Source organism: Phoenix dactylifera, chromosome 12 (genome assembly GCF_051530095.1).
Source record: "Phoenix dactylifera cultivar Ajwa chromosome 12, Ajwa_hap1_PhDact_Kaust_v1.1, whole genome shotgun sequence".
Lineage (NCBI taxonomy): Eukaryota > Viridiplantae > Streptophyta > Magnoliopsida > Arecales > Arecaceae > Phoenix > Phoenix dactylifera.
The window spans coordinates 2,983,074-3,011,071 of NC_143201.1; the positions used below are offsets into that span (position 1 = coordinate 2,983,074).

Here is a 27,998-nt window from a genome sequence, read left to right on the forward strand (position 1 = left end):
GAATTAAGAATATCATATGATATGCTGCATGTGGTTGGTAGCAGAACCATCATTTAAGGAGAAAATGGCATCTCACGAAGAACAATTGAAAAAATCCAATTTGGTTCAACTCTCATCCCATCAATATGGGTCATCGGCATGAGTTCGAGATGACTCGACATGAACTAAAACTTTTACAACCCAAAATAACAGAAGACAATGTGCAGCAACATGATATTAATTCATATAGCATGTCTTGGAGTTCGTTGCATTAACCACTAGACAAACATTTATGCACAATATTGGAAATATCATAGAGATGGGATTAGGTGAATATCGGAAACCTAACAAACCAACCTAAGATGAGTAAATGAAAGCTTGTTAGTGATTCTGTATTCCTTGATAGGGTTACTTCCTCGAGAACCCTTGCAAGATTTCAGTGAATGGATACAGCAAGTTTGAAGTGGCCGATTCTTTCAACATTGCATGCTTCACTTGATGCTCGGAGCTCAAAACCTAATGTTTCGGCCGGTGTACTTGCTTCTCTGTTCACTTAGTCAAGTAACCAAAACAGTATCAGGCGTTTACTTCTTCTGATCCTTGTCATCAATATCCAGGAATTCTCCCGTGATCCTGCATAAAACCATGGTCGGTGTAACAATTCATTGGCTAGTTCAGATAAAATTAAATGTTGAATATAAAAAGCAGAATGGCACAATGCTATTGCATATGTTAGAATCTCAAGGGGATAGAAAGCCTTCGAAGCGTATAGGAGATAACTACAGTTAAGCAAGCACTAGTTTCTTTATGAAGTATTTTAAAACGAGATGTGAAACACCTCCCACAGAATTAAAGTTAGACAGCCCTTTGGTGATTGCACACACAGAAGATGAGCAATTGAGCATTACTGGTTCCTATTGACAAAAGGAGAATAATAAGGGAAGGTATACCAATGTATAGCCGTATAGGTTAGTAGTCCATTATAAATGAGCATAAAAATCTAATAAAATGCAAAATTATCACTCTTATCACCATGATTCTAAATTTTGACATTCTCGTGGACTGAAGAGTTATTGTAGGTGCAAAGATTAAGTGTCTGCAATCCTAATCACACAACTGAGATACAAAATTATTGTAACAGATGAAAAGCCAGTACAAGCATTTAGGACTTCGCTCCATCTTTCAAACATGCGCATAACCCCAATATATTCAAATGAACAAATCATGCAAGGATGACGGAAGAGCAACTGAAGACTACAGCGAAAAGTGGACGTGGGCAAAATGACGTGGACCTCTTTACCCAACCCAGCCTTGACCTGCATGACCCAATCCATGGGTTCACAGGTTCACTTCAAATCAGACATTGTTGACCCACTTGTGTGCCAGGTCAGGTTTAGATCAATGACTTCCGACCCATCACGTCATGGCACAAGCCCAACTAGCAAAATAAGTTATGTTTTTGGAGAAAGAACATAATTAGTTATGTGATTTAAGATTACTTGATGGAGATCCAAGGACATTCATAATGCCACACACACACACAGAGAGAGAGAGAGAGAGCAGCTTAAGTCCAAGATTTTCTTTTCTCCACTCCGCTGCTTCATCACGTTTTCTCCTGTACGCCGATCCCTGATATTTTCCTCCTCTCCTTAACATCTGCATTTCCCCTGTTGTTGCAGTGATATCAAGGTACAAAATATCGAGGATTGTACTATATTGACCAAGGTTAGATACAGCATGTACCATATCAAGGATCGTACTAGCAAATGGTATCAATGGATACCCATAGATATGTCCGAAACACTCTTGGCATGGCCCTTTTTGGCCACCAAAACCCTGGTTTTGGGTTTTTTTATCATGTCTTCTTGTCCAAATTGTATGTATTTGCAATAAATAAAACAGAAATATCAAGTTAAATGCTCTCCAAGGTTTTCTACATGTGTTAAAGCCATTAACATGCATAAATACCATCTAACATGCACGTGTTAAGATTAACAATTGAAATGAAAATGAACAAAGAAAGAATACATATTCATAACATTATCTAACAGTAATAACAACTACAACCCGAATGATTCAAATGATCATTATTATCATTAAGGATCACCATCAATCATCACATACTAGACACTAGCTCACTAATTAGCTATACTTCAATCATTTTTTTCACTTTTCTATATTTCCATAGTATGTACTGAAGTGCAAGTTCATCGCATTCACTTGATTGAAGCATTACTTTATATCTTTTGGTGCATCAATTTATCTTATCTTTTTCAATGATCTAACAATATTATTTAGATATATATTACTAATTAATTGAAAAAAGGTAATTAATTTGAAATTCAGAACAATTTTGGGCCTTACCTTGGATGAAACTTCAGTATAACTGATTATGGATCAAATTTTGGTAACATGTGCATATCACTAGTGCAAAAACTTCTTGTAAGTTAGCCGATCCAGTGTCAAAACCATTTTACCAGCTTCTTACTCTTCCCCTTGCTTCTAATGCTGGAATACAAGAATGGCCATTTAAGACACATACTAAGCAGTACCTACGTGTATCGCTAGATTCGGGAGCAGTTCTATTGTTGTTCTAGGTGAACCAACCTCAATCCAACCCCAAACTGCTTGATCTGCCCTCCCGTTAGGTGATTTGGGGACAGTTTGAACAAGTTTCATCCAAACCAAGTCTTGCTATATTGAACCTAGCCTCCCTATATCAATGAGGCCTCAGCACAGCATGAATTGAGAGGTACATGGCAAATTGCTTGATATTTCAAATTTTGAGGGACATCCAGAGATCAGCCTTATATGCCATCAAAATGATAATCACCTCACCTAGCCTCATATGGGGTTTCCTCACAACTGGTCCATTCCTATCCCCAACCGTTACCACCATTCACCTTCACTCCATCGTCATGTCTATTGCTCCATGTTCATTGTCAGATGCCAACGACCACCTTATCTCTCTTTTCTGATGGTTCCCAACCATCAACCTAGCAACCAAGACCACCTAGCCGTCAGCCTTGATAGCCATCCAAGCCTTGGTATCAGCCTCAGCAAGGCAACCCACAGCCACCATTGAACCAACCATCAACACCCTATCGCTGTTTATCTTCTTCCGTGGACAAGTCAAGGGGTCAGCTCCATGTCAACTTGGTTGGCCCACCAACAGGTTTGCATCAGCATTCTGACCTGCTGGCAGGTCGCAGTCGGGTTTGGGTCTATTCCCTTATGGAGGTTAACCCGACCCAGCCCCGACCGCTGCCATCCCGAGGGAAAAGGAAATAAAGTGGCAACATCACCTTGTAGACAGAGAAGCTCGATACTGCAAAAATAACATCTTGTTCTTAGGGTGTGTTTAGTATTGCTTGATAAAAGTGCTTTCGTAACTTCTAAAGCAAACAAAAGCACTTCATTAAGAAAAGATAGTCGTTTAGTAATTGTCTAAAAAGTGCTTCTACAAGAAGAAAAGCGAGAAAAGCTCCTTTTGGAGAAGCCAGAAAACCTAGCTTCTGGCTTCTCTTCCTCTTGTCACAAAGCAGAAGCAACACCAAACACACCCTTAGCAAAGAAAAAAGAAAACTGCTCAAAACACATGATAGCTAATACATCAACCCATCTCTTAGAAGAAACATACAACAGATGAGCCTTGCTGATCTCCACCACATGAACAATGGACCCACTACCTAATTTCTCAAGGTGGATAGTTTGAAATTATACCAGCCATCTACTATCAGTTCAACCATGTTACAATGCAGTTGTCATCTCCCATAGAACAATATGTGAAGGAGGGAAGAAGTATGCAATGGATCAGATGCTTTCTTCTGATTGACAATGAAATTCTCCCTAATCAAGTTTCTCCATCTTCTTGGTTAATTAGGCTAACTCTCTGACTGGTCACTAGCAGAAAGCACAGTTTATTTAAGAGGTGGGATGTATAACAGGACCGTCTATAAAAACATCAATTTATCTGCATTGGTTGGATGACCATTTCCCATCCAATAGTAACCATGGCATCTGCTTTTATCATTGTGTTCTACTGATTTGATCTGGTTCACAGTCAAGGAATATGTTTGCTGAGACTAACTCATGACAATATGCTTTTCATAACTAGCAAAATATGACAAAATTATCAATTTCTGGTTGAAAGAAATTTAATGCTAACTTATAAACCCTCTTCAGAAACTAGTTAAAACATTTGGAGTTATATTAGTTAGACCTACTCACAAGAGAAATGAATCTGATCAAATCCAATGATTTGCTGACAGGGCCTATCCCATGGCTGATAATTATTGGCAAGAAGGTTCGCATTCAAGAGTTGCTGTCTGTAATACTGATTGATCCAAATGAAAAAATAACTGCACTGTAAGCTTGGGTATGGCCTTTTCAATCAGAAGCGACAAGGCCCAGAATGCATAGCAGGGGTCTACTTAAGCTGGTCAGTCTATGGCTCCAAAGAATAGGCACAGTAAATCAAGGATACATTACATAGAACCTGATAGAGGAAGAGAGATGGCACCAATTCTATGTTTACAACCTTTCTCAAGTAATTAGTGCATCTTTGTCCTAAGCCGGTTTATACATTTGAACATAAACTTGAAATGTAATTAATTTTTTTAAAGATTCCATTGGTCCACAATTAGATCCAGACAATATATATGCTTCTTAATCACATGAAAATTGTAAAGACTAATTATAGAACAGGAAAAGTCTGCATACCTGTTATATGACAAGAAAGCCTCTCCAATATTTCCAATGACCTTATTTCGTACCTTCCGTACACAAACCTAAATAATAAAAAAAGAAATTGGAAAAAAAACAAACTTAGCAAAGTATATATATGTTAAGGAATGATGTATTTTAAACAAAGACTTGATGTCAACCTGCACACGATCAAGGGGCCCAGCTTTTTTATCCCGATTACGATGAATGACAATACCATTGTCACATTTGTTTATAAAATGTGCACTTCCACTGATATCATAGATATTAGGCGGACAACCATCCCAGTGTTGTAGCTGAGGTAAAGTCATTATCAGAAATGTATAGATATTGAGGAGGAAAAGAAAGTATATATACAAGGTTATATACATGACATGGAATACCTGTCTAGGATGCGCTACAAACCATACATGGCATGAATGATGCTGAGCAAAGCGCTTGATCCTGGTAAGCATCTGACTCACATATTCAGTTTCCGTTCTGTTACAGAGATGGAAAGAAGATTAAACAGACCAGTTTCATACATACAAGAGAGAAATAGAACTTGTGGCACCAAGTATCTAGACAGAAGCCCAGACACAGAGCAAGATCTATAGAGTTCACATATAAGCACCTAATGGAACTTGTGACAGCATACAATTATCTAGGCAGAAGCCCAGATACAGAGACATTATAGAGCTGAACTCTTCCATAAGAAACCAAATAAAGAAAATCATTTGGCAAAGCTGTAGAGTCCTCACTGGTTTGCAGGACGTTGATGATCAAGTTCATTGTATGGGTCAATCACAAGTCCACGTACCCCATACCTCAGAACAGCAGCTTTAGCAAGTGTAAGAACCCATTTAATAGATGGAAGGCAATCATCCTCACACCTATCAAACAAAACACTCCTATCAGTGCTAAAACACCTCCATGATAATAAACTGGCGAGGGTTGCACAGTTAATCAAATAAAATAAACAGTTGTTAGATACATGACCTACATTAACAAGACAGCTGAAACATTCCACTTACTAATGGTGTTCCTTTGCTATCTTTATGATAAAAGTAAAATAAAAGCATTTAGTCACTTTGACAATTTCTTTCTACATAGACAACAGACTTACCGGATGAGATGAAATGCATCATTCAGCCATTCCTTGCCTTGCTCTAACTCCTCCACACTCATACGCTCAAGAGATCCTCCATATCTATCAGCAACAAGCAAAAATTAGCTACTCACGGAACCACATATATGGTAGAAAGTATTAAGCAACTCAAGTTGATTAGCAGAGAACATGCTATTGTGAAAAGTCATGTTAAATGTAAATTGGCTACAAATGTTGAAAAGAGAATACCACAAAGGAAGCTCTTCCAATACACATGTTATGGTAAACAAAAGATATTGTGGGTAGTCTAAATTTTCTCAGAAAGCAAAATCTGAGAATAATTGCTGCCTAACATTATATTATAAATTAAAATATGCAAGGCATCTAAAAGCTCTGATTTGGTAATAATGAAGGTTGTTTAATATTTAAATTCAGCCTTAGTAAATTATGGATTTTCTTCAGTAAATTATTAGATAAATTAAATAGCAGAAAAATAAGACATACTCAGATAAGGAAAAAATAAAAGAGAACGTAGAGAGTATATGCTACAAAAATGTGCTGGTCGAATTTTTGTTTATGCTGGACCTTTATTATTTACGAGTCTAAAGAGTTCACAGGTCTGCATTCTGATCTAGACTGTTGTTAACTATCATATATCTTATTTTATCCATATCATATCCCACCGTGACAATACTAAGCATCCATATCAAATCATGATAAGGCAACCAGATCAATATGCTCCATATTTTCTTCTTTTTGCTCAGACTATTCTCATCATAATTTCCCTATCAATTCAAGATTTCCAAATTAAAGACTTAAGATGGATTAGAGTCAGACACTTGGTTGCTAACGGCAGAGTTAAAAAAAGGAAATAAAATGATTGGGATGGAGAAATCATAATTTTGGCGAATTCAAACAACGTAAACATTTCCAATGTCATGACTTCAATAATTTTACCACACCAAACAAACTCCAAATTATGTATGCTCAACCTGTATATTCAGAAAAACCATATATAATCACCAAATATCATAAATTTGCAGAACATCCAAACATGGCAGCGGGTTAAAGAGAACTCACTATCAAGTTCAACACAACTTTTAAGTGTTCAGAGAAAATTAAATTAGAAGAAATTTTAAACAAGCAAATGTGTGAATTGAAGCTTTAACATTACAGAGAATTAGTATTTGTGTCTGTGAATTGGAGAGAGTAGAAAGACAGTTATGTCAGGAATCAATCAGAACAGCTGAAGCAACATAGAAAATTATGACACTCTCTCAAAACAAATTCAAAATTGCCCAGGGAAAAAGCTTCAGAAAAGCAGTAGCCAAGATTAAAAGGTTCAAGAAACATTCTAGTCTCAGTCAAATCAAATGACTACTAGCTTCAGTTATCAAATCTACCAAGTTTATGCGAAAATGGAAACAGACAAATCTATTCACTAACCACCCAACAAATTACCAGGTAAGGATAGGGAAGGTGTTAACTTAAACCTCAAGACTTATCAGTATACATGTTTAGAATCAGCTTCACACCAACCAAGAACTATAAATAGCCTAATCAAGCTTTCCCCACGGAATGTAGCGATTATTCTTGAAGTCTAGCCCGACTTTTTTCCTTGGTATGGTCAAGCTGATAACTTCGCATGAAGGTTTGACTTGGTGCAAATCATGCATAGCCAAACCCCTAGTTAATTTATAGCTTGAGGTATCTATAAAAGGAATGTATGATCAGAAAAATTGGAAAAAAAGTTCAAGTTTATAGTATAAATAAAATAGGGTCCCAAATTTGGAATCATGTCTCAGTTTGACTCTTTTGCTTATCTGTTCCCTTTTTATCTTACAGTATATTTTTTGTTTCAATCTTAATGTAGACTCCTAAAGGATATCTCACAAGCTGCATGAGCTTAAAAACCAAAAAGGCTAGTCTTGGCACCCACTAACTAGTCTTCTACTTTTCAAGGCAAGAGCTTCTCCCACATAAAGTTACCACAAAAATGAATTTGGCAAAATTTTATTGTGTTGGCATCAAGTTGACAGATGTATAAAGCAACTCAACTTTTTGATGGAGCCTTCTCAAGATAAAGTTGTATCATCTGGCAGCATCGCAGGGCCAAAAATTGCAAAAGATCATAGTCTAATAAAACTGGAACAGCAATACAAACTCAGAAGAAGGTCAGTATAAGTCCTAAGTTTCTTTGACTTCTATTTCATCTTGGATCCAGAGGATCATATGTTCAAGGTGTTGGTACCTGAAGAACCAATTACTTCATGCAGATGAAAATAAAGAGTAACTTAGAAGCATACAGAATCTCAAAGAAATAGTGCTGGATTATTTGTTTATCAATAGCTTCATAGTAAAAAAGATTTAACAGATTACCTGAAGCAAGAAAAATGAAAGTCTAGTAGTTTTATCTTGCTCCTAGTATTTTTATCGTGCTCCTAAATTTCAGTAATTATTTCTTCTCAAAGAGCTATCTCTCCACCCCTTCCCCGCCAAAGGGCCCTCTTCTTCAGGAAGGGCAAGAATAGGTAACTGTAGCCACACTCAATCAATGACTATGTTCTCATAATCACAATCATGCCATCAAGGGAAAAACTTTAGATTGTTTGCTATCTTTCATCTACTATCACATCATGAAGATCCTGCAATTATTTCCCAATTAAATCATCACCACCTGTACTGTCCTCAATCTAATAAGTTAAGGATTGGATGACAATAATGAATCAATCCCACATCAACCACATTTCTTTTGAAACTTATACAACGGAAGCACCAAGTGAGAATCAAAGGCCTCATCCATACCAATGAGGAAAAGATACCGCTTAAACAAAAGCATAACAAGACACTTGCTGGACAACAGGTTACAAATTTGAAAATTTGAACATTTACAGAATGGCAAAAACTCACTGAAATTAGAGATCCAGTTTTTATGCATATTTGAATCAAGGTAACATTTAGGACTAATTGGAGCACAGTGTTTAATATATGTTTCAGAACTTTAACCAATCCCAGTTTAATTATCAAAAGGGATTAACATGGTAATGGAAAGTAGTGCTAGCTATGTGGATGTAAGAAATAAACAGACTTTATAGATCATGAAAGGAAGGCTAGAAGTAACATGAAAGAAAACTGAAAGGAGAACAAAACAGTCAGAGGACATGTATTTTACCTAGCATTGAAAAATGGTTTCTTGATGTGTTTCTCCAAAAGCTTCCTTGCATGATCCCTAACCTAAATGCCAATAAATTCAATCATTTGAACAAAAATCTCATAAAAGATATAGAAATAAGCTATCACTTTGGAGTGAACTTACCTTGTTTTCCATAGAGCATAGCACAAACTTCCACCCGTGGCTTTCATTAATATTGCATAACAAGGCATCAATCCACTCACTTTTGCCAGAATTGGGTACCCCTGTTATCACAGTCAGCTCTCCAGGCACAACCTGCTCAAGAGAAATAAATCAACCAGTTTTGCACAAAGATTCTCAATTTCAGATTTCTGAATTACCACTAAATATTTTGAACCTGTCTATAGATTCCAGACATATTTACACAAAGGAGTGAAGCGGCCACCATAGGAGCCCCTTCTCAGCTTTACAACCATGTCTAAGACAATTCTTGTGCCTAGACAGCTGATCTCTCTGCCAACAGACACTGCTCAAGTGATCTAGTCACTAGAATGACAACATAGTCAGTTAGCGGCAAGAGACGTGAGAATTTTAAATCCAAGCTGTCAAGACTCATGGCAAATCTAGATATTTTGTCTTTTTTTATCAATTTGTCTATAAATTTCATTCAGTTTTCTTATGCTTTGGCAGTTGAAGTCACCAGACCTCGGTAGTTTCAATAATACAAAGCCCCAGTTTCTCTTGTACTGAGACAAAGGGGTGAAAGGCTTAAGTGTAGAATTAGCTATCTTACGCTAATCTACAGTCATTATAGCAAGCCATCCATTATTTTTCCTCTTGGCTTAAATAAAATTACAAATAGAAAACACGGATATCGTTTTTATTGGTCTTCAAGGTGACAAGTTGAATGTTGTTTTGAAACTGAATTTAGCATTTAACATTTATTTCTCACCGTGTGGATCCATTCAAGACCAAGGATTCAAATATCGAGGTTCAGTGGCATATTATGGCCAGCCAATACGGTGCGTACCATATTGCGCACCATATCAACAAAGGATATTAACCAGTATGCTTTTGTACAGCTAATACTCTCCCTTGGTACGGACTACTTTGGCCTCCAAACTTGTTTTTTAATCTCTTTTTTTAATGTTTTATTATTCTAATGCTACATTTATGCATAAATATGACAAGTGTATTGATTTAAATGCCCTAGCGATCATATCAAATGGGTGATTTTTTTTGCTACTTTAATACATAATTTTCCATAACTTGCAATTATATCTACCTTGGAAAACTCTGTACAAATAATGGAAGTGCAATTAGGTTACTAGAAATCCACAAACTAATGAATGATACAGAACAAGATGCCCCATCTTGGTACCAGGCCTTGTATCGGTGCCACACTATCGCTGTGTCAGTACGGTACAGGACCGGTTCAACGTACCGGAATTGGTACGTCTTCCATACCGTTTATCGGTACCGAACCGGTACAATACGGTATGGACCGAACCAGTACAATATAGTATGGACCGTACCGTTCGGTTTGGTACGGTGCAACAAAACTTGATATGGAAGATTGTAGTCATTCAAAGATTAAAAAGTTCAGTACAACAATAATTTTATAAATGAATGAAGATTCAATACATTTACCATATTTTGAACAGCAAGGACCATGCTTATGATATAGAAATGTAACCCGTCACCTCAATGCCCCAAAAAATGCTTTGTTGGATTGTAGCTGCTTAATAACCCACTATTTACATAGAGGAACTGTTGAAGCATTCAGTATTGTTTAGTGTCATGTTAGATGAGATGACTTGGAGACCGAGATATATGACTTTTTTACAGATTTTTGGGCTCTATGAATATTGATAGAATAAAATTTACAAGCCTTTAAAATTTGCGAAATGCATTAACATTTAAAAAGTAGAAATTTTGATGCAAGTGCAAAATTAATAAGCTTAAATTAAGAATAAGAAATCATTTTTTTTATTCTTAAGGAATCTGAAGTTGTAAGTATTTTTTTTGAACTCAATTAGGGTGTTGTTCCTTATTTATGCGTAATATCCTAATAAAGGACACTTAAAGAATATTCATATACATAATTTTGTACTGAGTAGTTTGTTTATCTATCTTTAGGTAGTTTGTGTGCTTCTTGGTTGCTCTCACCTTCAAATGGTAGAAACCATCCAGGAAAAAGTGGGTTAAAGGCTCCCATGCAGTGGCTAACAGTACCTGATTGCTTTGGGACTGGTTTGAGCTTGATCTGGGGCTATCCTGGCAGTTCGGGGCTGGGTTGGCCAAACTGGTCTGTAATGACCAACGTCGCCCAGTCACGTGACAGACATGTGTCAAGTGTCCAAGTGTCAAGAAGATTTAGATGAGAATCTTTGAAAGACTAGGAACAAAGACATGGACATGTTATGTAGATGTGTTTGTAAATATTTAAAAATAACTATATGTAATAAATAAATTGCTAGACCAACTGCTTTGTAATTTGGTAGAATTTGCCACAACCTTAGCTTAATATTATGTTGAACTTGAAAACTTCTAGGCATAGTTGCTAGGAGTTCATGTGTGACTGTCATCATAGCACGATGTATTGACTTAAAGTGTCAAGGAGTGTCATGAGTATCCAGATAATCAAGTATTCGGACACATTAAAAAAAATATTGAATTTTGAAGTACCCAGGTAAACACTACTACTAGCAAAAAATATCAAATTTTGAAGTACCTAGGTAAACACTACTAATAGCCCTGGTCGGTCCATTACCTGCTGAAATAGCTGGTACATTCAAGCTATAAAACCTTGTTCAGGATACAAGGAGAAGATTCTTAAAAGATGGAAAGAAGAAATATGTCTTTTGGGTTTTTTTCTAAGCATGTTTAGTATTAAACAGATTGCCATCAGAATTGAGAATTTATTCAAACACTCAGACAAGTTAGGGGTCTGGTGATAATCTAGGAAGAAAAATATTAGGGCCCTACTGGGACTAAAGGAGTTCTTATGAGTGGCAAGTTATCAGTGAGATTTCCCTCTTTGGAGACCTAGCCAGCTCGCCAATCCCCTTACTCTTGATTTTTTTGCAACATTAAAAAATCCATTTCCAATGTGATTTTCGCTATCCAGAAAACAATTGGTATTGAAGTTCAGCTGGCTGCCCCAATCTCCTACCTCCCTTTGCTTCTCTAGAGGGGAGTCACCATCAATTTGTCCAGGGATAGCAGCTTCCACCATTCAAATAGTGTCTAGGAGTCTTAACTGTCATACAAATTTAGCAAATATAATATAAATGTCTAAACAGGTACTCTGAGTTTTAGAGTGTTTAATAAATTTAGAAACAAGCACCTTCCTAGTACAAAGTGGCAGTAGGTGGCCTGGCACTCACCTAAGCACCAATATACGCACCCAAGTGGGCATCCCACTTGAACAGCAAGAAAGCGCCAGACACCTAGCAGTGGGGGGTGCCCAAGAACCTATACAGGACTAATGCCCAAGAACCTACATAGCTATTATATGAAAATAATATCTGGAAGTGATCCGTGACTGATGCAAAAATAACAGACATTTTAAATTTTTGGATATTATATTTCATCTTCTTGCTGCTTTCTGAAAGGTATACCAGTTTTTATATAATAATAAAAAAAAACTGAACTATAATGTAAACTGTATTTTTGTCAAAAGCAATGTATGCAGTGAATATATTCATGGAGATCCCCAAGCCTTACATTATATAGTTCATCTAAAGCTTTCCAGCCTGTCGAAACGCCAAGCTCAAATCCATGATGGCAATGATAATAAGCATCAATCTCATGGAAGAAATCACTGAAGGTAAATAGACCACGTATGGGATACAACTCAGCATTCTCTACAACTTTTCTCAGTGCATCTGGTCCTAAATACATGAGCACCTGAAGGAATGATTAAAAAAACCATTTAACACAACAAAGTGCAGCAAAATATAGAATGAAGGATAAACATAATGTCAGAAGAAAAATCGAGTATCATTCTTGATCATCTTTCCGTGGAAATATATAACTTGTAAAAGCAAATGGCACATAGCCTAAATGCATCAGGCAGCTTCCTCAAATTAAAGGCCTGACATTTAGCTACAAAGAGTATGTACTTCAGAATAGGATATTATCTATATTTTAGGAACAAATCTACAAAGTAGCACAATTGGAATTTTGCAATTTATATAGAATTCTTCTTTCACACTTATCTACCATCTTGTCCTGCGAAGTGCTAACTGAGTTTAGATTGTGGCATGTAACTTTAAGTTGAAAAGTTTACCATAGAAAGCAAGTCCACCATACTACTTCACATGATAATTATATTACAGGTAATAATCACTACATAAGCTACATTATTATAGGTTAATAGAATTACCAGCAACGTGACATATATAACTTGATCAAAACAGAAAAATTTAAAGTAGAACATGTGGAACCAGAATGTCAACATGACCTAGTAAGCTGGACCAATTCATTTTTCGCTTCTCATATGCACCTTTTTGGGTTCTGCTATTGCAATACCATGCAAATCTAGTCAGTTACAAGAAGCTTATCAACCTCAAAGCTTAATTTTAGATTTTAAACATTGTCAGTCTCAACTGGTTTTTGCAAACTAATGCACACCAGCAAAGCTGTTAAATTCACGTGTCACCCTCCACAGCCCTCACCAACGAATCCATAATCCTACATTCCATGAACAAAATATTAAATAAAAATAACAATGACATCCAGATTTGTTGTGTATGCAACAAAGGAACCCTAAACTCTATTAAGATTTAGATGGCTTTGGGCACATAGTTTAGGTACATTATATAGTCAATCAGCTGAACCTGTCTCCATCACAGTCAGCTGTGGAGCACAACTTGGAATCAGAAAGGTCCCACAGGACTAAGCAGATACACACCTCAATGCCCAAATATTGAAAATAATGAACAGCATAGTACAGATTTCACACATTCAGTCTCCTTAATCATCTTAATTTGTCAACACACATGTCAGTAAGTCTGCACAAAGAACAGGTTGACAGATGGGAGCAAGGAACTAAAGATGCTCTGCACATGAATTTCTGAGTATTACCACATCGACCAGCATAGCAGGTCCCAAATGATAATATTCGTCCAGCAATAATCATATATATTACTTAAGGCCACACATAGACTCACATATTTTAATTTTGTTATTCTAGATCTAAATATCATTAAACAATTGAACTGATTTTCCAGAGGGTCCACATAAGTAGAACACAAATACAGTGCATGAGACAGAAAGAAGGGAAGAGGGGGGGGGGGGGTGCGGCGGGGAGAAATACAATATGGTCCCCTGAAAATCATGTTAATCTGAATAACAGCCACATGTGAGAGATAGTGCACAATGAGAAAAATATTATCAATCAATCTAGCATCAAAATGGGAGCTGGAAGGACAACTACTGAGGTCATATGAAAGAAGGGCAACTTGATTGCACTCTCTTGTTATAAAGGGAGGACAGTTGCTTATCATGCAAGACAGCAGGCAATGAATCATTGTGCTTATCATGTAAGAGATGCAAGTTAAGCAATATTTGTAATATATCGTAGCCAAGATGGATTTTGAGCAAAGCATCAAAAGTGCACCATGTCCTATCATCAAGTTGATTTAGAGGACAACACATGGTAAAAAAAAATTTTGCATAATGGAGGATCAGGCAATGAATCACTGTGCTTATCATGTAAGAGATGCAAGCCAAGCAATATTTGTAATATATCATAGCCAAGATGGATTTCGAGCAAAGCATCAAAAGTGCACCATGTCCTATCATCAAGTTGATTTAGAGGACAACACATGGAAAAACAATTTTACATAATGGAGGATATATGTCCTATATATCAAATCAAGGTCTCAAGAATGTTCTCAGGAAAAAGAATCAGAACCTAAATCATAATATACCAAATTGAATCATAGAATCAGATTGCAAATAATTAGATTTAATGATACGGTTTCAGTAAAATAATATCTTTTGAATTTTTCCAAATGTAGAGAAACTATAAGCCCCCCATATGGTATAATCTTGTGATTTTCCAGTTCCATTTTAGTTCTAAATTCAAATGAGATAAATCAGCAGATACCTTGAATTACATATATTGTGAGAAAAGGAAAAGTAAATCTGCTTAGCAGAAAAAGCACCATCTTGCTTCTGACCCTCACGCCTGCACCGATCTATCTTCTAAAATATTATATTCAAAATGTGAAATTGTTCATTGAATTGAAAAGATTTTTATGATAACAAATGGCCATTGACTTCTGGAGAGTGATTTGCAAAATTTTGTTCTGATTCCCTGTTTAATTCACACAGCAAGAGCATTATATGTATTATCTTTAATAGGTCTTTCAACGGAGCAGGCAATCCACAATATTCTCCACAACTGGTTGCATATAAACATCTATAAAGAGTTTCATGACCCTTAGGAGTAGGTATCACTAAATTATGATGACAAACTGATGTGGGACCGAATTGCATCACATTCAATAGTGTACATTTTGCTGGAGTTAAAGTTCTTTATTTGTAGGCTTTTGATTGAAATCATTAGGGTTCTCTGAAGTCCAATAATAGCCAATCAAGGTCATATTACAAGACTTTTAAGTCCATAATTTTAGGAGGTCGAGAAGACATCGATTTAGACAAGTTACGGGGTTGGTTACTGTTTATGTCAATGTCGCATGAATAGTAATGCTACAATACCTCTAGGTTGTTAAGGGTCATTAAGTTGTTTGTTTTGGAAATTTATTATTAATTTGTTCCTATCTTTGTAAAGAATCACAAAAGGACTAAAATTCATTAACTTGTGGGTCAAGTTTGTGAGTTTATAAAGAGGGTCAAGAAGAAGAGTTGTATGCTAGGCTTTTTTTTTGTGAAATGAGTTGAAGGTATGAGGCCAAGTTCTGTCATCATATTTACTCCCTCACTCCCGCTTTCCCTTTTATTTGTGACTCTGATTCTCTTCCTGTGCTACATCAATTTGGTATCAGAGCTGAAGGATCCTACCTTTTCTTCCTTCTTCATCCTTGATCTTCTTTTTATAAACTTTCCCCTTTATCATAATCATGAATGATGACTTGAATTTCAAAATTGGTGGTATTCATGAGCATGTCAAATATGAGAACTTTTGCTAGATAGTCAATAAGTAGCATCTATCAACAATGATGCGATGTCAATGCAGGCTACATTGCAAGCAATTGCAGTAGCTTTAGGCATTGAAAAGCTCCCTAAGGTCAAACTACAGATCAAAAATCTCAAAGATGAAGAAGCCAAAGAACTGCTGCATAAAGAGCCTGGAATTGATGCTTTACCATGTGAAGAGTCTACGGTCAAGGATCCATCGTGCAGCAGTACCACCATCAAAGATTTGTTAACTGAGAATCCATTAGTTGATGATTCATTGGACTTCTTGAAGAAAAAACATCAAAATAATGAAGATCCATGCGAGGACCTTATATGGCAAGATCACGTCACTAATCTATGAAGACCCATTCGTTATTGATTTTCTTGATTCCTCGAATATTGCCATTAAACGGATGATCCATGCTTTGTTGCTTGTAAAACAACGGACATTGGAACAACCACCAAACGATCTGTTTGCAAGAGAACTTTATGTAGGCCATCAAATCATAAAGGCTCAATGGAGGATCAAGCTTTTTGAAAAAGATCTGGGGGGACGAGATCCACGTAATGGAAGCGAAGGATGTGGGACAGAATTGCATCACATTCAATTGCCTGAATTTTGCTGATTTAAAGTTCTTTAATTGCAGGCTTTAGATTGAAATCATAAGAGTCTTTTGAAGGAGTCAATACCATAAGATCTTTAAGTCTATATATTAGGAGGTCCAGAAGGAGTCAATCTAAGTTCAAACGTCGGTTACTATTCACATAACGGCAGCATGAATAGTGATGCTACAGTTCTCATGGGTTGTTAGGGGTCAACAAGTTGCTTGTTTTGGAAAGTTACTAGGGAGTTATTTTTATCTTTGTCAAGAGTCACAAAAGGACTAAAAGTTATTAACCTGTGGGTCAAGTTTGTGAGTTTATAAAGGGTCGGGAAAAAACGACATGTATGTCGGTTTCCTTTTTTTGCGAAATGAATTGAAAGTTTGAGGCCAAGTTCGGTCTTTTTATTCTCTCTCTTGCACTCTCGCTAACTCCCTCTTCCCCTATTCTCTGTAGTAATTCTCTTCTTATCCGACATCTCAAACACTAGGAAGCATGGATACTTTACATGACATTTCGTATCCATACCGGATATTGCTATTCTTTGGATACTTCTCCAATGCATGTTACATACTTGTTTTACATATCCTATTTTTTGAATATTAAAAAACACACCAGATACTTCCTAGATACACTTCAGAAGTTCAGAATCAGATACTTCTTAAGTACCTCCAAAAAAGCGAAGGGTCTAATTTTGTAGTCTATTGATATTAGTGCTAGAATATAAACCTACGGATTGTGGTCCAGGATATAATGATAATAATGGGCTTGTAAAAGTTAATGCTACCCTATAAAGTATAGACTATGTCACTTTGATAATCTGCTATGCTTTATTGTTCCCCTTTTTATATACATATGCATTTGTGTGTGTGTGTATGCATGCATGCATGTATGTATAAAATAAATACATACATATTTACATATATGCTTCAAATCAAATGCCATGTCCTTATCATATCCATATTGGATGCAATACTCATTGGAAACTTCTCGGATACATGTCATATACTTGTTTTAAGTATTCTATTTTCAAACTTAAAAAAACACACTAGATACTTCCTAGATACACGTTAGATACTTCCCTGATACCTTCAAAATGAGCGGAAGGGTCAATTTTGTAGCCTATTGATATTAATATTAAAATATAACTATGAATTATGATCTTGGAATAATGACTAATAATGAACCTGTAAAAGTTAATACTACCCTATAAAGTATGGACCATGTCATTTTTATAGTCTACTATGCTTTATTGATACTTATTTTATATACATATGCATCTGTATGTATGTATACATGCACGCATACATAAAATAATTACATACATGTATATACACATATTTATGCATATGTATATATATCCTATCCGCATTTCCTACTTTTTAAAGATGTGTCATATCAACATATCCATATCGTGTTGTATCCATGTCATGTCGTACCTGTATCTATACTTCATAGGATAAACCTAGTTAAGCAGACCATGTTGTCCTTGTAACACTCTAAACTGCAGGCGACATGACAATTTTCCCTCCACAAAGTCTTGATCCCCAACCTGCTTTTAGCTTCTAAGGTATAAACATAAGATATAGACATGCATCAGCATGGATGGGCAGCAAGCAAATAAAGCACAGGCAAAGGGAAGGAGACAAGATGTACGTAAGTACAGGCACACATGCCTTGAACAATGTGCACTAGCATACTTTATTCACTTTGTTGAATTTCAGCTTATGTCATCCCTTTTAGTGCTTGAAAAGCATTTCAAGCATCACCTGGCAAGTGGATATACAATTTGTATCAGATCGGATCTTGTGAATGAGCTAATATGTTATAGTTTAGCTTTTAAAAATAGTCAATAATGTGCCAAAACAAGGGTTATAAATACTTAAAACAAAGTTTATGCAGAAATCTGGAGACGAAATTCAACATAGGAGGCAAAAGAGGAATGCAAAAACCCTCATGTTATTTAATTTTATAAGAGACTGTCAAATTGTGCAAACTGAGGGGCCATAAAATACAAACTGGAAGGATGAAGCAGAAAGGTAAAGACAAATCCAACATATGAGCCTGCTAAGTTTTATTCTCTTCTAGCCCGTATACTATTTATATCAACAATAGTATATCCATTAGCAACACAGCGTTTTTTGAATATTTTACTCTCCATATCTCAAAAGATCATTTGAATGGTAAACAATTAACATTCCTAGATATACATACTCAGGCATGAGGTACAACGGGGGAAATATAACATAGCATATTTCACTAAGCCTTCATTTAGTTTCAGAAGCACCAATCAAGATGCAGTAAATATTAACAAAATGAAGTAAAATACAAGCTGTCGACAGATAAATGAAAAGGAAGTTTTAAAGCACAGATCAAACCTCATTTGCATCTTTACAAACATCAGTAGAATTTTTCTTTGGCCACTTGACTCTCCAGCACCTACTTGTTTGTCCAAAAAAAAAATAAGTTGAACATATATGAAGCAGCTCTTTCTTTTATCAAACAAAGATGCGCACAGATGATAATGATGAGAAACTAAACCTTTCTTTACCAATGCGGCGAGCTATTTCTTCAGCTAAAGCTTGGCCTGGGGGATCAACATCTGTTGCTAGTATTATACGAGAAGCCTGGTAGGTTTTTCCCAGACATTGCAAATTCAGTTAGCTAATTCAGATGCCATATAAGCTACTGTGAGCAAGTCTTGTGACATTGACTTCTTTTGCATGGTAAGAAATTACCTTATCTAAATATTCCTTGCAGGTCCATAAATACTGAAACTTTTTGTCCTAGCTTTACAGAAAACACTGATCAAATGTTAGATCTCAACTGAATAATCATATACAGAAACTGCAAAAAGAAAGATGCTCCAACAACTCTGCGATTAAGTAGAAAAAGGAAAGTTTTACTCAGACTTTAAACAGTAGCTAAGCTAAACAAGCAAGTAAGAGATTTAAACATAACGCAAACAGCTACACCATCTGGAAGATGAAATTCAGCAAGACAGTAGGCTCGTTGAATGTTGAAAACAAGAAATCCTTAACATCAAGAAAGCAAAGTATTGACTCCAATTCATTAAGTAGAAACTTTGATCAATTTACCAGAAAATAAGGATAAATAATCCCCCTTTAATATGAAAATTAAACTCTCGAAAGCTGACTTCCTGAGTTTTTTTTTATTTCATTTTTCACTTTTCTCTAAGATTATGAACGAAAGACTGCTTTACCTACAGAATAACATCAGTCAGAAAAAACTAGAATGTTGAAGAAATTCAAAGAAGAACGTATAAAACAGATTTAGGAATTGGCAATATAACTAAGTGCAGAACATGATTGCCAACTTGTCAATCAATTCTTGGTTCTTAAATTTTGTCCAGATAGCTACTCTTGCCAAACTGGTTTTGATGTCTATGCAATCAAACAAGCAAAACAACACCAAAGAAGAAAAATCAATCTAGCTTATTTGACAAAAGTTTGCCATACTATGGCAAGCATCTCAAGTTGCATAACAGGGTCAATATATGTAAGCACTAACGTAAACATAGTTATTATGGTTGCATAAAGTAGTAACACTAGTTATTAAGTTTTCTGTTATTTTTTGACAAGTATTTGAATAATTTAGGTTAGTTTTAAGCGATGCCACTATCATGATTTTAGTGTCATCACCTGGTAGAAAAGTATACCTCAGCCTTGGAAAAATTTTGATGAACTTATCTAATACCCAAGGACAGCTAACCTTGCAATACTCTCTCAAAATACCCAATCATAAATATCAGACCGAACCAGATATCAACCCAGCCAAGGGGCTGCATCACTGGTCAAACTGATGAGTCGATCAGTTGGATCAGAAACATATTAAAATTAATAATAAATCAACATAATTATTAAAAAAATAATATAATGTTTAAAAAAACTATATACATAAGCTATCAATATTTTTTTAGTATTAAAAGTTTGAAACCACGAAATGATACGATAAATTTTATTTAGTTTTCTTCTTTTTTAAAATAAAAATATAAACTGAACTGCATTTTATCTCCTCTCCTTTTTTGACAAAAGAAGATTATGGAAATATAAAGAGTAAAAGAACAATAGACTAGGGCTATGTTATATGGACTTGGGTTCGTGCTTAAAGTGCTATTGCTTGTCTAAGCATCGGATCCTTTCAATTTTTAAGAGATTCTCCTTATGAAGCCATGTCCAAGTGGGCTACCAATATCCATTTTAAGAGTCAAGTGCAAGTACTTTACGCTAAATTGAATGGTTATTAATTTCTTTTATTTTTTCTTGCTCTATTCCATTGCTCTTTTATATGTTTGTTATGACATTTTGTCCTATTTCGATCATTTTTTACGCTCCCTGACTTTTGTAGCTTTATGTTTTGATATGAACTAGCATAGCACTCCCCCCCCCCAATGGATTACCTTCTTCCTCTTTTTTTCCTCTCTCCCAGTCATTTCAAGCCATCAACAAAGAGAAAAAGGACACCCCAAAAGGAGGAGCAGCTGCTGATATGTACCGGTCAGTACAAAGCAGTGCACAACGGTGGACCCAAAAACCGAGAATGTGATTCATTCCAGTTCCTGCTGGGTTAAGTTGCTATGCCCCATATCGGCCAGTTCAGGCCGGTACAGCAATCATAGGTCTCATATAGTGAGATAACAGGCTAAAACGTTATAAAATAAAATCATCTAGTAAATCTAAAAAATTGTGCCTTGGAGAGAATCACATAAATGAATGCAATGTAAAGTACAAACAATAAGGCTCTTTAGTCTTTATGTGTTGTGTTTCAAAGATGCAGCCCCAAGAAATAAAAACACAGCTTCTAGTTTTACCCTGAAAAGTAATAGTAGCTCAGTTGCTCCCTTTTATCAAACCTTGCCTTATTCCATATTTATTCAGCAAACAAGGCATTTAAATTGTGCCTTGTAGATAAGTCCCCTATATCAGCTATCAAACCTTGCTTCCTCTCTTTGTCTAATCTCTGCACCTCAACCCTAAAGACACTCATTGTCTTCTCTTTTTATCTAGACCACAAGTTCTACACTTACAATCTGCAACCAAAGTAACTTTAATATTCTTCAGTCAAAGAAGAGCAACAATGCAAAGCTACCTTCCTAAGTGAAGCATTTGCATTAATAGGATAGAAGCTACCAAGAAAAGCTTAACATTCAACAATCGATGACAAAAAATTTCCTTCAAACTTAGAATATGGTCCAACCTCTTTTTCATTCGGTATCTCTTCCGAAACTTTTGCAGGTGCACCATCAGGTACACTAACGCAATTTCGATAGCCAGCCTCTTCCATGGAGAGCTTATCCACTTCGCCCTCCACCTATTACCATGAGGAGAGGGAGTTAGGAAGAGAAAAAGAATATCAAGGAAGTAGTTTTATCAAATTAAATAGGCTATTGATGGATATATTACAATTATAATATCATTTGCTTGTTTGATATCATCAAGCCCATAAAATATTTTTTCAGTGTCCCTTTCCTGGTAGAAAAGAAGAACAAATATGTTAACAATGTAAAATATTTCTTCATTTTATATACCAGGGGCAGAGATTATATGATTAAAAAAAACTCAATACGGGATATGATCATAAACCTGCCAAAATTTTTTTGAGACTTCACGATACTTGCAGCCTACAAGAGTTCCATTTCGTCTATAGGTAAAAGCGATAACAATCTGTAGATAATAGTTGCAATATTATCATTGTCACTGATGACCAGATATGAAAGTACCATAGGACTGCAATCAGACCTGATCATTATATTTACGCTGCATTACAGCATTTCTTCGAAGTGTTTCTGCTGATATCATTCTCTCGGAGAAGTATGCAACAAGCTGAAAATTAAATGAAGCGGGATAAGAAAATGGGAAATCACATCCATGAATTTAAATGATATGATTGATAATATTACAGCATGAATATGTTCTCAAGATCGCATCAAATCATATTCTTTACAATGGAGCGAAAACAGAAATGTCCTCTCTTTCCCCTATCATCGGTTTCAGTTCTAGCCAAAAATCAAATAAAACCTATATATATAGATGTTGCTTTCGGTTTGGCCTATGCCATGATCAGCCAAATTATCAGTTTTAGCCAAAATCCCAAATCTTCCAAAGAGCTATAGATGAATGTATTCACCTTAAGCTCATCACAAATTGGCTCTAATAATATTGGAGGGGGATGGGGGGGGGAGGGGGGGGGGGACATAAAGATGAACTACCTCTTCACACAAAGGCTCTAGTTGAAGTTCCCTTTCTGAGATTTTTCGGTGCCCCTTAACTTGCAAAGGCTCATCTGATCTGAGATTGTGTGCCTTGACCTCCTCAGAGACCTGTAAACAGAAGGTGATCATTGCAAAGTGCAAGAAAACTCTTGTCTGCAATAAATCATTATGGCATCCATAACTAATCTGTTATAAGCTAAGGATACCTTTGCAGTGCCTCTCCAACCACATTTAGCTCTGAAACACGACCACATGGCTAATTGTCTACAGCATCAAGAGGAAGAAAACAAAGATTAGTTTGAAAAAGGTAAACTGCAAGGCTGACAATTAAACAATTGTAAGGACAGAGAAAAAAATATGGCAATAATGTGAAAGAAAAATTGAACTCACAGATCTTCACGGATGAAAAGTGAGAAGCTCTTCTCCTCTGAAGACCCTCCTTTACACTAACATAACAACAGCGTAAATTGATAAATATTTTTTCATAACGAAAGCAATATTTGACATGGATGGGCATCCACTGAAGTCAGTTAGTCAAACATGTTTGTATCTACACTACTTATAAAACATGTATTGATGGGCTCAGTAAATTAAAAAAGAAAAAAGAGAATAGAAGTTCATACTTCTTGAATTCGATTTCCAATATGTTACATTTGACCAATCAGGTGTAGGTATCCATATTTGTTGAAATCAAGGTCCGACGTACCGGTACCGGTCGGCGTACCGGTACCGGTCGGCGTACCAGTGGCGGTCCGGACCGGTTCCGTACCGGTTCCATACCGGTTCTCCAACGATAAGCTACCAGTACCGGATTTCACGTTGATCCGGTACCGGTCCCCGGCCGGACCGGTATGTACCGGCTCATACCAGCCAGTACGGACCGGTGTGGCAGACCATGGTTGAAATGATGTCCTAATGAAACATTGATACATTGTATAAGATATATGTTGTAGCATTCATGAGGTGGTTGTATTTTATTTCTGTGCAATGTCTGGGTGTTGGTCAATCTTCCAACCATACCATATCTATGATTGGTTGAAGGAACAAGGAGTTAGAACCCTAGTTCTGCCTTCGTTGTCTAAAGCAACTGATTGAGGTTTCTACAATGTCCTACTACCCCACCCACCTACCCACCATTGTGGATGATGGCAACTTAGATAGCGCCAACTATTCTCAGTTGCTAGAGTAGGGGCTAGCGGACCATGCATTAACACTTCATGACAAATTGACCAGAGTATGCTTGGCTGAAACAACAATTTTGAGGTAAGAGTGTGTTTGCTATATGTCGTAGCATTTGCATGTTTCCTGACATAAGGAAACCATGTGGATTACCGTAGGTCACATTCACTTTATTCACTGCACTATATAAACCGAGATGAGTTCATGCTTAGTGGCTCATTGGGTGTGCATGACTTGTACTAACAACATGTAGATGCCCAATAAGGGATCCAGTATCCAACATAGGGTTTAATAAATTCAGGTCAAAAGAGTTGATCAAACAATCAAATCCAAACAATTATTTGTCAACAATATTTTGACACATTTATTTGTTGTATAAGAATAAATATGAAATATATCAATTTGTTCGCAAAGAATTTTCTCAGCGAAAGAGTTTCACCAATGCCTAGTCAAACCCTAAAGCCCAATGGATGAATGTAAGGTTACGGGCTTGAAGGTATTATTATACCATCTCAAGAACCAACAAGACTGATGGGCTATAATGGAGGGATACAAGTGCAAATAGACCTCAAAACTCATGATGTTTTGTGTCCTAAAGACATTGTTATAACACTATTTTCCTAGGTCACAATTTAGATGTGAGAGTTATTTGAGATGTGTTAGGACTTATCTATAGCCCTATGAGCGAAATCCTGTATCTACCTATACAATCCCATGCATTCACAACATGAGCCAGCTTATTTTAGAGCCCATCAGTGTGCATAAATAGGCATGGATTCACAACTTCAGCCTACAGAAGATTCTGAGGACAAGAGCTAGGCTAACTAGGTCTTCAATCCCAATCGAGGTTGTTCATGTGGCATTTTTAGGCCAATTCTGAGAGGTTATTGCGGCCATTGTTGGGCTAAACATTGAGAAGCATATGAGAAAGCCTATTACAGTGAGAGGCGGACCCTCTCCTAAGAGTTAGGCAAGAAAGGAGGTCAGTGCTACTAGTTGAGCATCATTTTTCCTCTCCAAATTGGATTAAAAAAGAAGAGAGAGGCAGCTAACAACATAAGTGGGGCCACCATTCAAGTGTATCACTTTTCTCCTCATATGATTAGGAGAGAAGGGGAACAGGCGGCCACCTGTCTCCTATACAAAAGGTCGGACTGGCCCCTAGGATATCCCATACTCTTTCTTTCTCTAATAACTCCTCTCTCCCTTCTCACTCATATCTTCTCCCAACACCCCCCCCCTACCCCTCTTCCTTCTTTTCTATTGCTTCTGTAATGGATCTAGCATTTGCTGAAACCCTAGGACACCTCTGTGATGGGTGAAGCAATTCCAAGCAGATAGTGAGAGTAACAAGTGGAGGTTATGCATGGATCATCTACGGGTATTTGGTTGTGAGATAACCTCGATCGAATCACTTACATTGGGGCATGAGCAATCATCTAATGTTCTAAATTACTTCGAGATATTTTTGCATGCTACTACCTGATTTGGGCACGTGATGATTATTTTCCTGCTGTACTTCCCCTTTATCATGCTTTCAATATTGTACCTTAAGAAATGTGGTGTTCTTTGGGTAGAGCATATCACAATGCTTTATACAGAATACATGTCCATTAGTCATCTGATAAAAGTATGGTGAATTTCCTTTTCTTTTAGGAATTGTGAATTCAATCGTTCATTTCTAAATTATACCTCATCTATTTGTCTCATTTTCAGTGCACGCAATGATGCATTATATGGATGTGATACCTCTACGAAACCAAGCATTGAATAATACAATGAGAATGATCTAAAATATCCTCCTCCAGCATTCCATGACTTTCTCACTATCAACAACAAGGTGAAATGCCAATGAGTTGCTTAATGGAAATAATATCGACTAGCATAAAAAGCAACACAATTATTCTTTTTTCACTAATCACTTCAAAATGAGATCATGTCATCTTCAAGTTCAAAAGAGTGCAACTAAGTCATATTCTGATGTTTTGTGAAGATGACAATTGGCACAGCAATTAACCTGTTATTTACAAAAACATTACCAATTTGGCATTCTAAACACGGTAGAAAGTAAATGACTGACACTATTGGAGTGGGGGTGGGGGGTTGGGGTGGGGTTTGAGTTGTGGAGCCCATGATGTGTCTGAGTGGTACCAGAACTTTTGTAGTAATTCAACCTTATAAAGAAGAAATAATAAAAATAGAACTTTTAAAGCATTTGCCTCATCGAATAGAATCTGGAGCTATACCTGTGCAATATAAGGCACTTGTTTTATCATCTGTACAAACAACATTAATTCATGCATATATGTATGCAAAGAAATATGTTGGAACCAATTCATGAGGTGCAGATACCAATTTTTGTGAATTTACAAGTAGGAACAAGTATATCTTGTACAGGCTTACATAAAATACAACAGACACATTGAATGCTTCTAAATTTATATTACAGAACAGAGCAGGTTTGCCAGGTTTTCATCATCCTGATGAGAACCCTAATACGTCCATATTGTAACAGGACAACTTCACAACCAAATTAACTAAGAAGAAGAAGAAGTAACACTAATTCCACTATGGGAAAATGATAATAATAGACCAAATTGAGAACAAGACAGAAAAGGAAATGAGCATGAGACTAGGAATTACAATTTACAAACTACAGCCAACACGTACAGTAATTAAGATTAATACAATCAACAAGCAAATTAAGTAAATATAGCAAATAATAGAACAAGAAAATGAGAGTGGAGTAAAAGCCACCTGTGGGCACGTCATGCGTGAATACTTCCCAGGCTGACAAGAACCACACTTAATTCCTACTTCTGCCAACTTAGATTTTAATCGGGCAAGTCGCTCTGTGTCAACCATCTTATCATCCGGCTTTGGCAGATGAACTAACCCACAACCAAAAAAAAAAAAATGTTAACAATACTTAGTAACCGATTCAGGTATGATGCTCTAACATTCTGGTAGTTATCGAAGGAAAAAAGATCGAATTTTTAAGCATCACTCGTCCGAGGCACATGAAATTACCCATAAAAAGTAACAAAACATTGAAAAACGAGTCAATTATGATATCTAGACAAATATCTATGTCCTAAAAGGGAAAAAGATTGGATTTTTAAGCTCGGTACCAGTTTTGTTGACCATGAGCGGGCCAACGGAGAAAAACCTAGCTGATTTCAGGCAAGACGGTAGATATTTGGAGTTGGGACTCCGTGGGCTCTGCAAGACGAGGCGCCGGTGGGTGTGGAGATGGAGAAGGCGATAAGGGGAACCGGGTACCGCCGCTGCGGCGGAGCATCTCATCGGAATGTGCTTAGAGCCACCCATGAGGAAGCTGGAAGGAAGGAGTGTGTGGAGAGAGCGGCGGGGGAGCGGAGGCATCATCCGAGGAGGGCTCGCGCCCTCAAGGCCGGAGAGCAGGTGGGCGAAGACTTGGGAGGAGATGAAGGGGGGGGAAATGGGAAAAGGATTCCGTTTGAAATGAGAGAAATTGCGGTTTTGGGGTTCTTATTTTAGGGTTCTCCGGCCGTGCATCGACCGAATAGGTCTTGGAGTTCAGCCGCTGGATGGCATTGGTCTCTCGCATCTGCTTTTGTGAGGAGTTAGCCCATTGAGGGATCTTGAGTTCAGCCAGTTTAGCCCATTCTTAAACCAATACAAGTTGTGCTCAAGGCTCAAGCTCCAACCTTCACAATAGGAGAGGGATGCCAAATATGCACTTGAGACTAAAGTATGCTTCAATATGGTCAATCTTTGGGGCAGTCCTATATGTGTCCATGGCTCAAAATTATCCACATTAATCCTTACATACTGTATGCAAGCCTAGCATGAAATGGATTTACTTAGATGAGCATTTTTGCATAAAGCAGTATCCATCTAGTCATATTGCATGACCATAGACCAGC

The 27,998-nt window shown here is 36.8% G+C and overlaps 1 protein-coding gene across 1 annotated transcript; it reads right to left on the reverse strand.

The window, feature by feature from the left end:
* Nucleotides 1-201: 201 nt before the first annotated feature.
* On the reverse strand, nt 202-27,776 carry LOC103719626 (primase-helicase Twinkle, chloroplastic/mitochondrial-like). Its single transcript, XM_008808964.5, has 21 exons — nt 27,222-27,776; nt 26,848-26,981; nt 23,302-23,357; nt 23,118-23,175; nt 22,909-23,019; nt 22,439-22,522; nt 22,283-22,363; nt 22,103-22,168; nt 21,897-22,010; nt 19,418-19,465; nt 19,221-19,306; nt 19,058-19,118; nt 12,654-12,836; nt 9,108-9,239; nt 8,964-9,025; nt 5,810-5,893; nt 5,445-5,576; nt 5,088-5,184; nt 4,866-5,000; nt 4,702-4,769; nt 202-612 (listed from the first exon to the last, which is right to left on the reverse strand). The coding sequence occupies exons 1-21, from the start codon at nt 27,475-27,477 to the stop codon at nt 564-566; spliced, it is 2,097 nt and encodes a 698-aa protein (XP_008807186.4). The 5' UTR covers nt 27,478-27,776; the 3' UTR covers nt 202-563.
* Nucleotides 27,777-27,998: the final 222 nt, after the last annotated feature.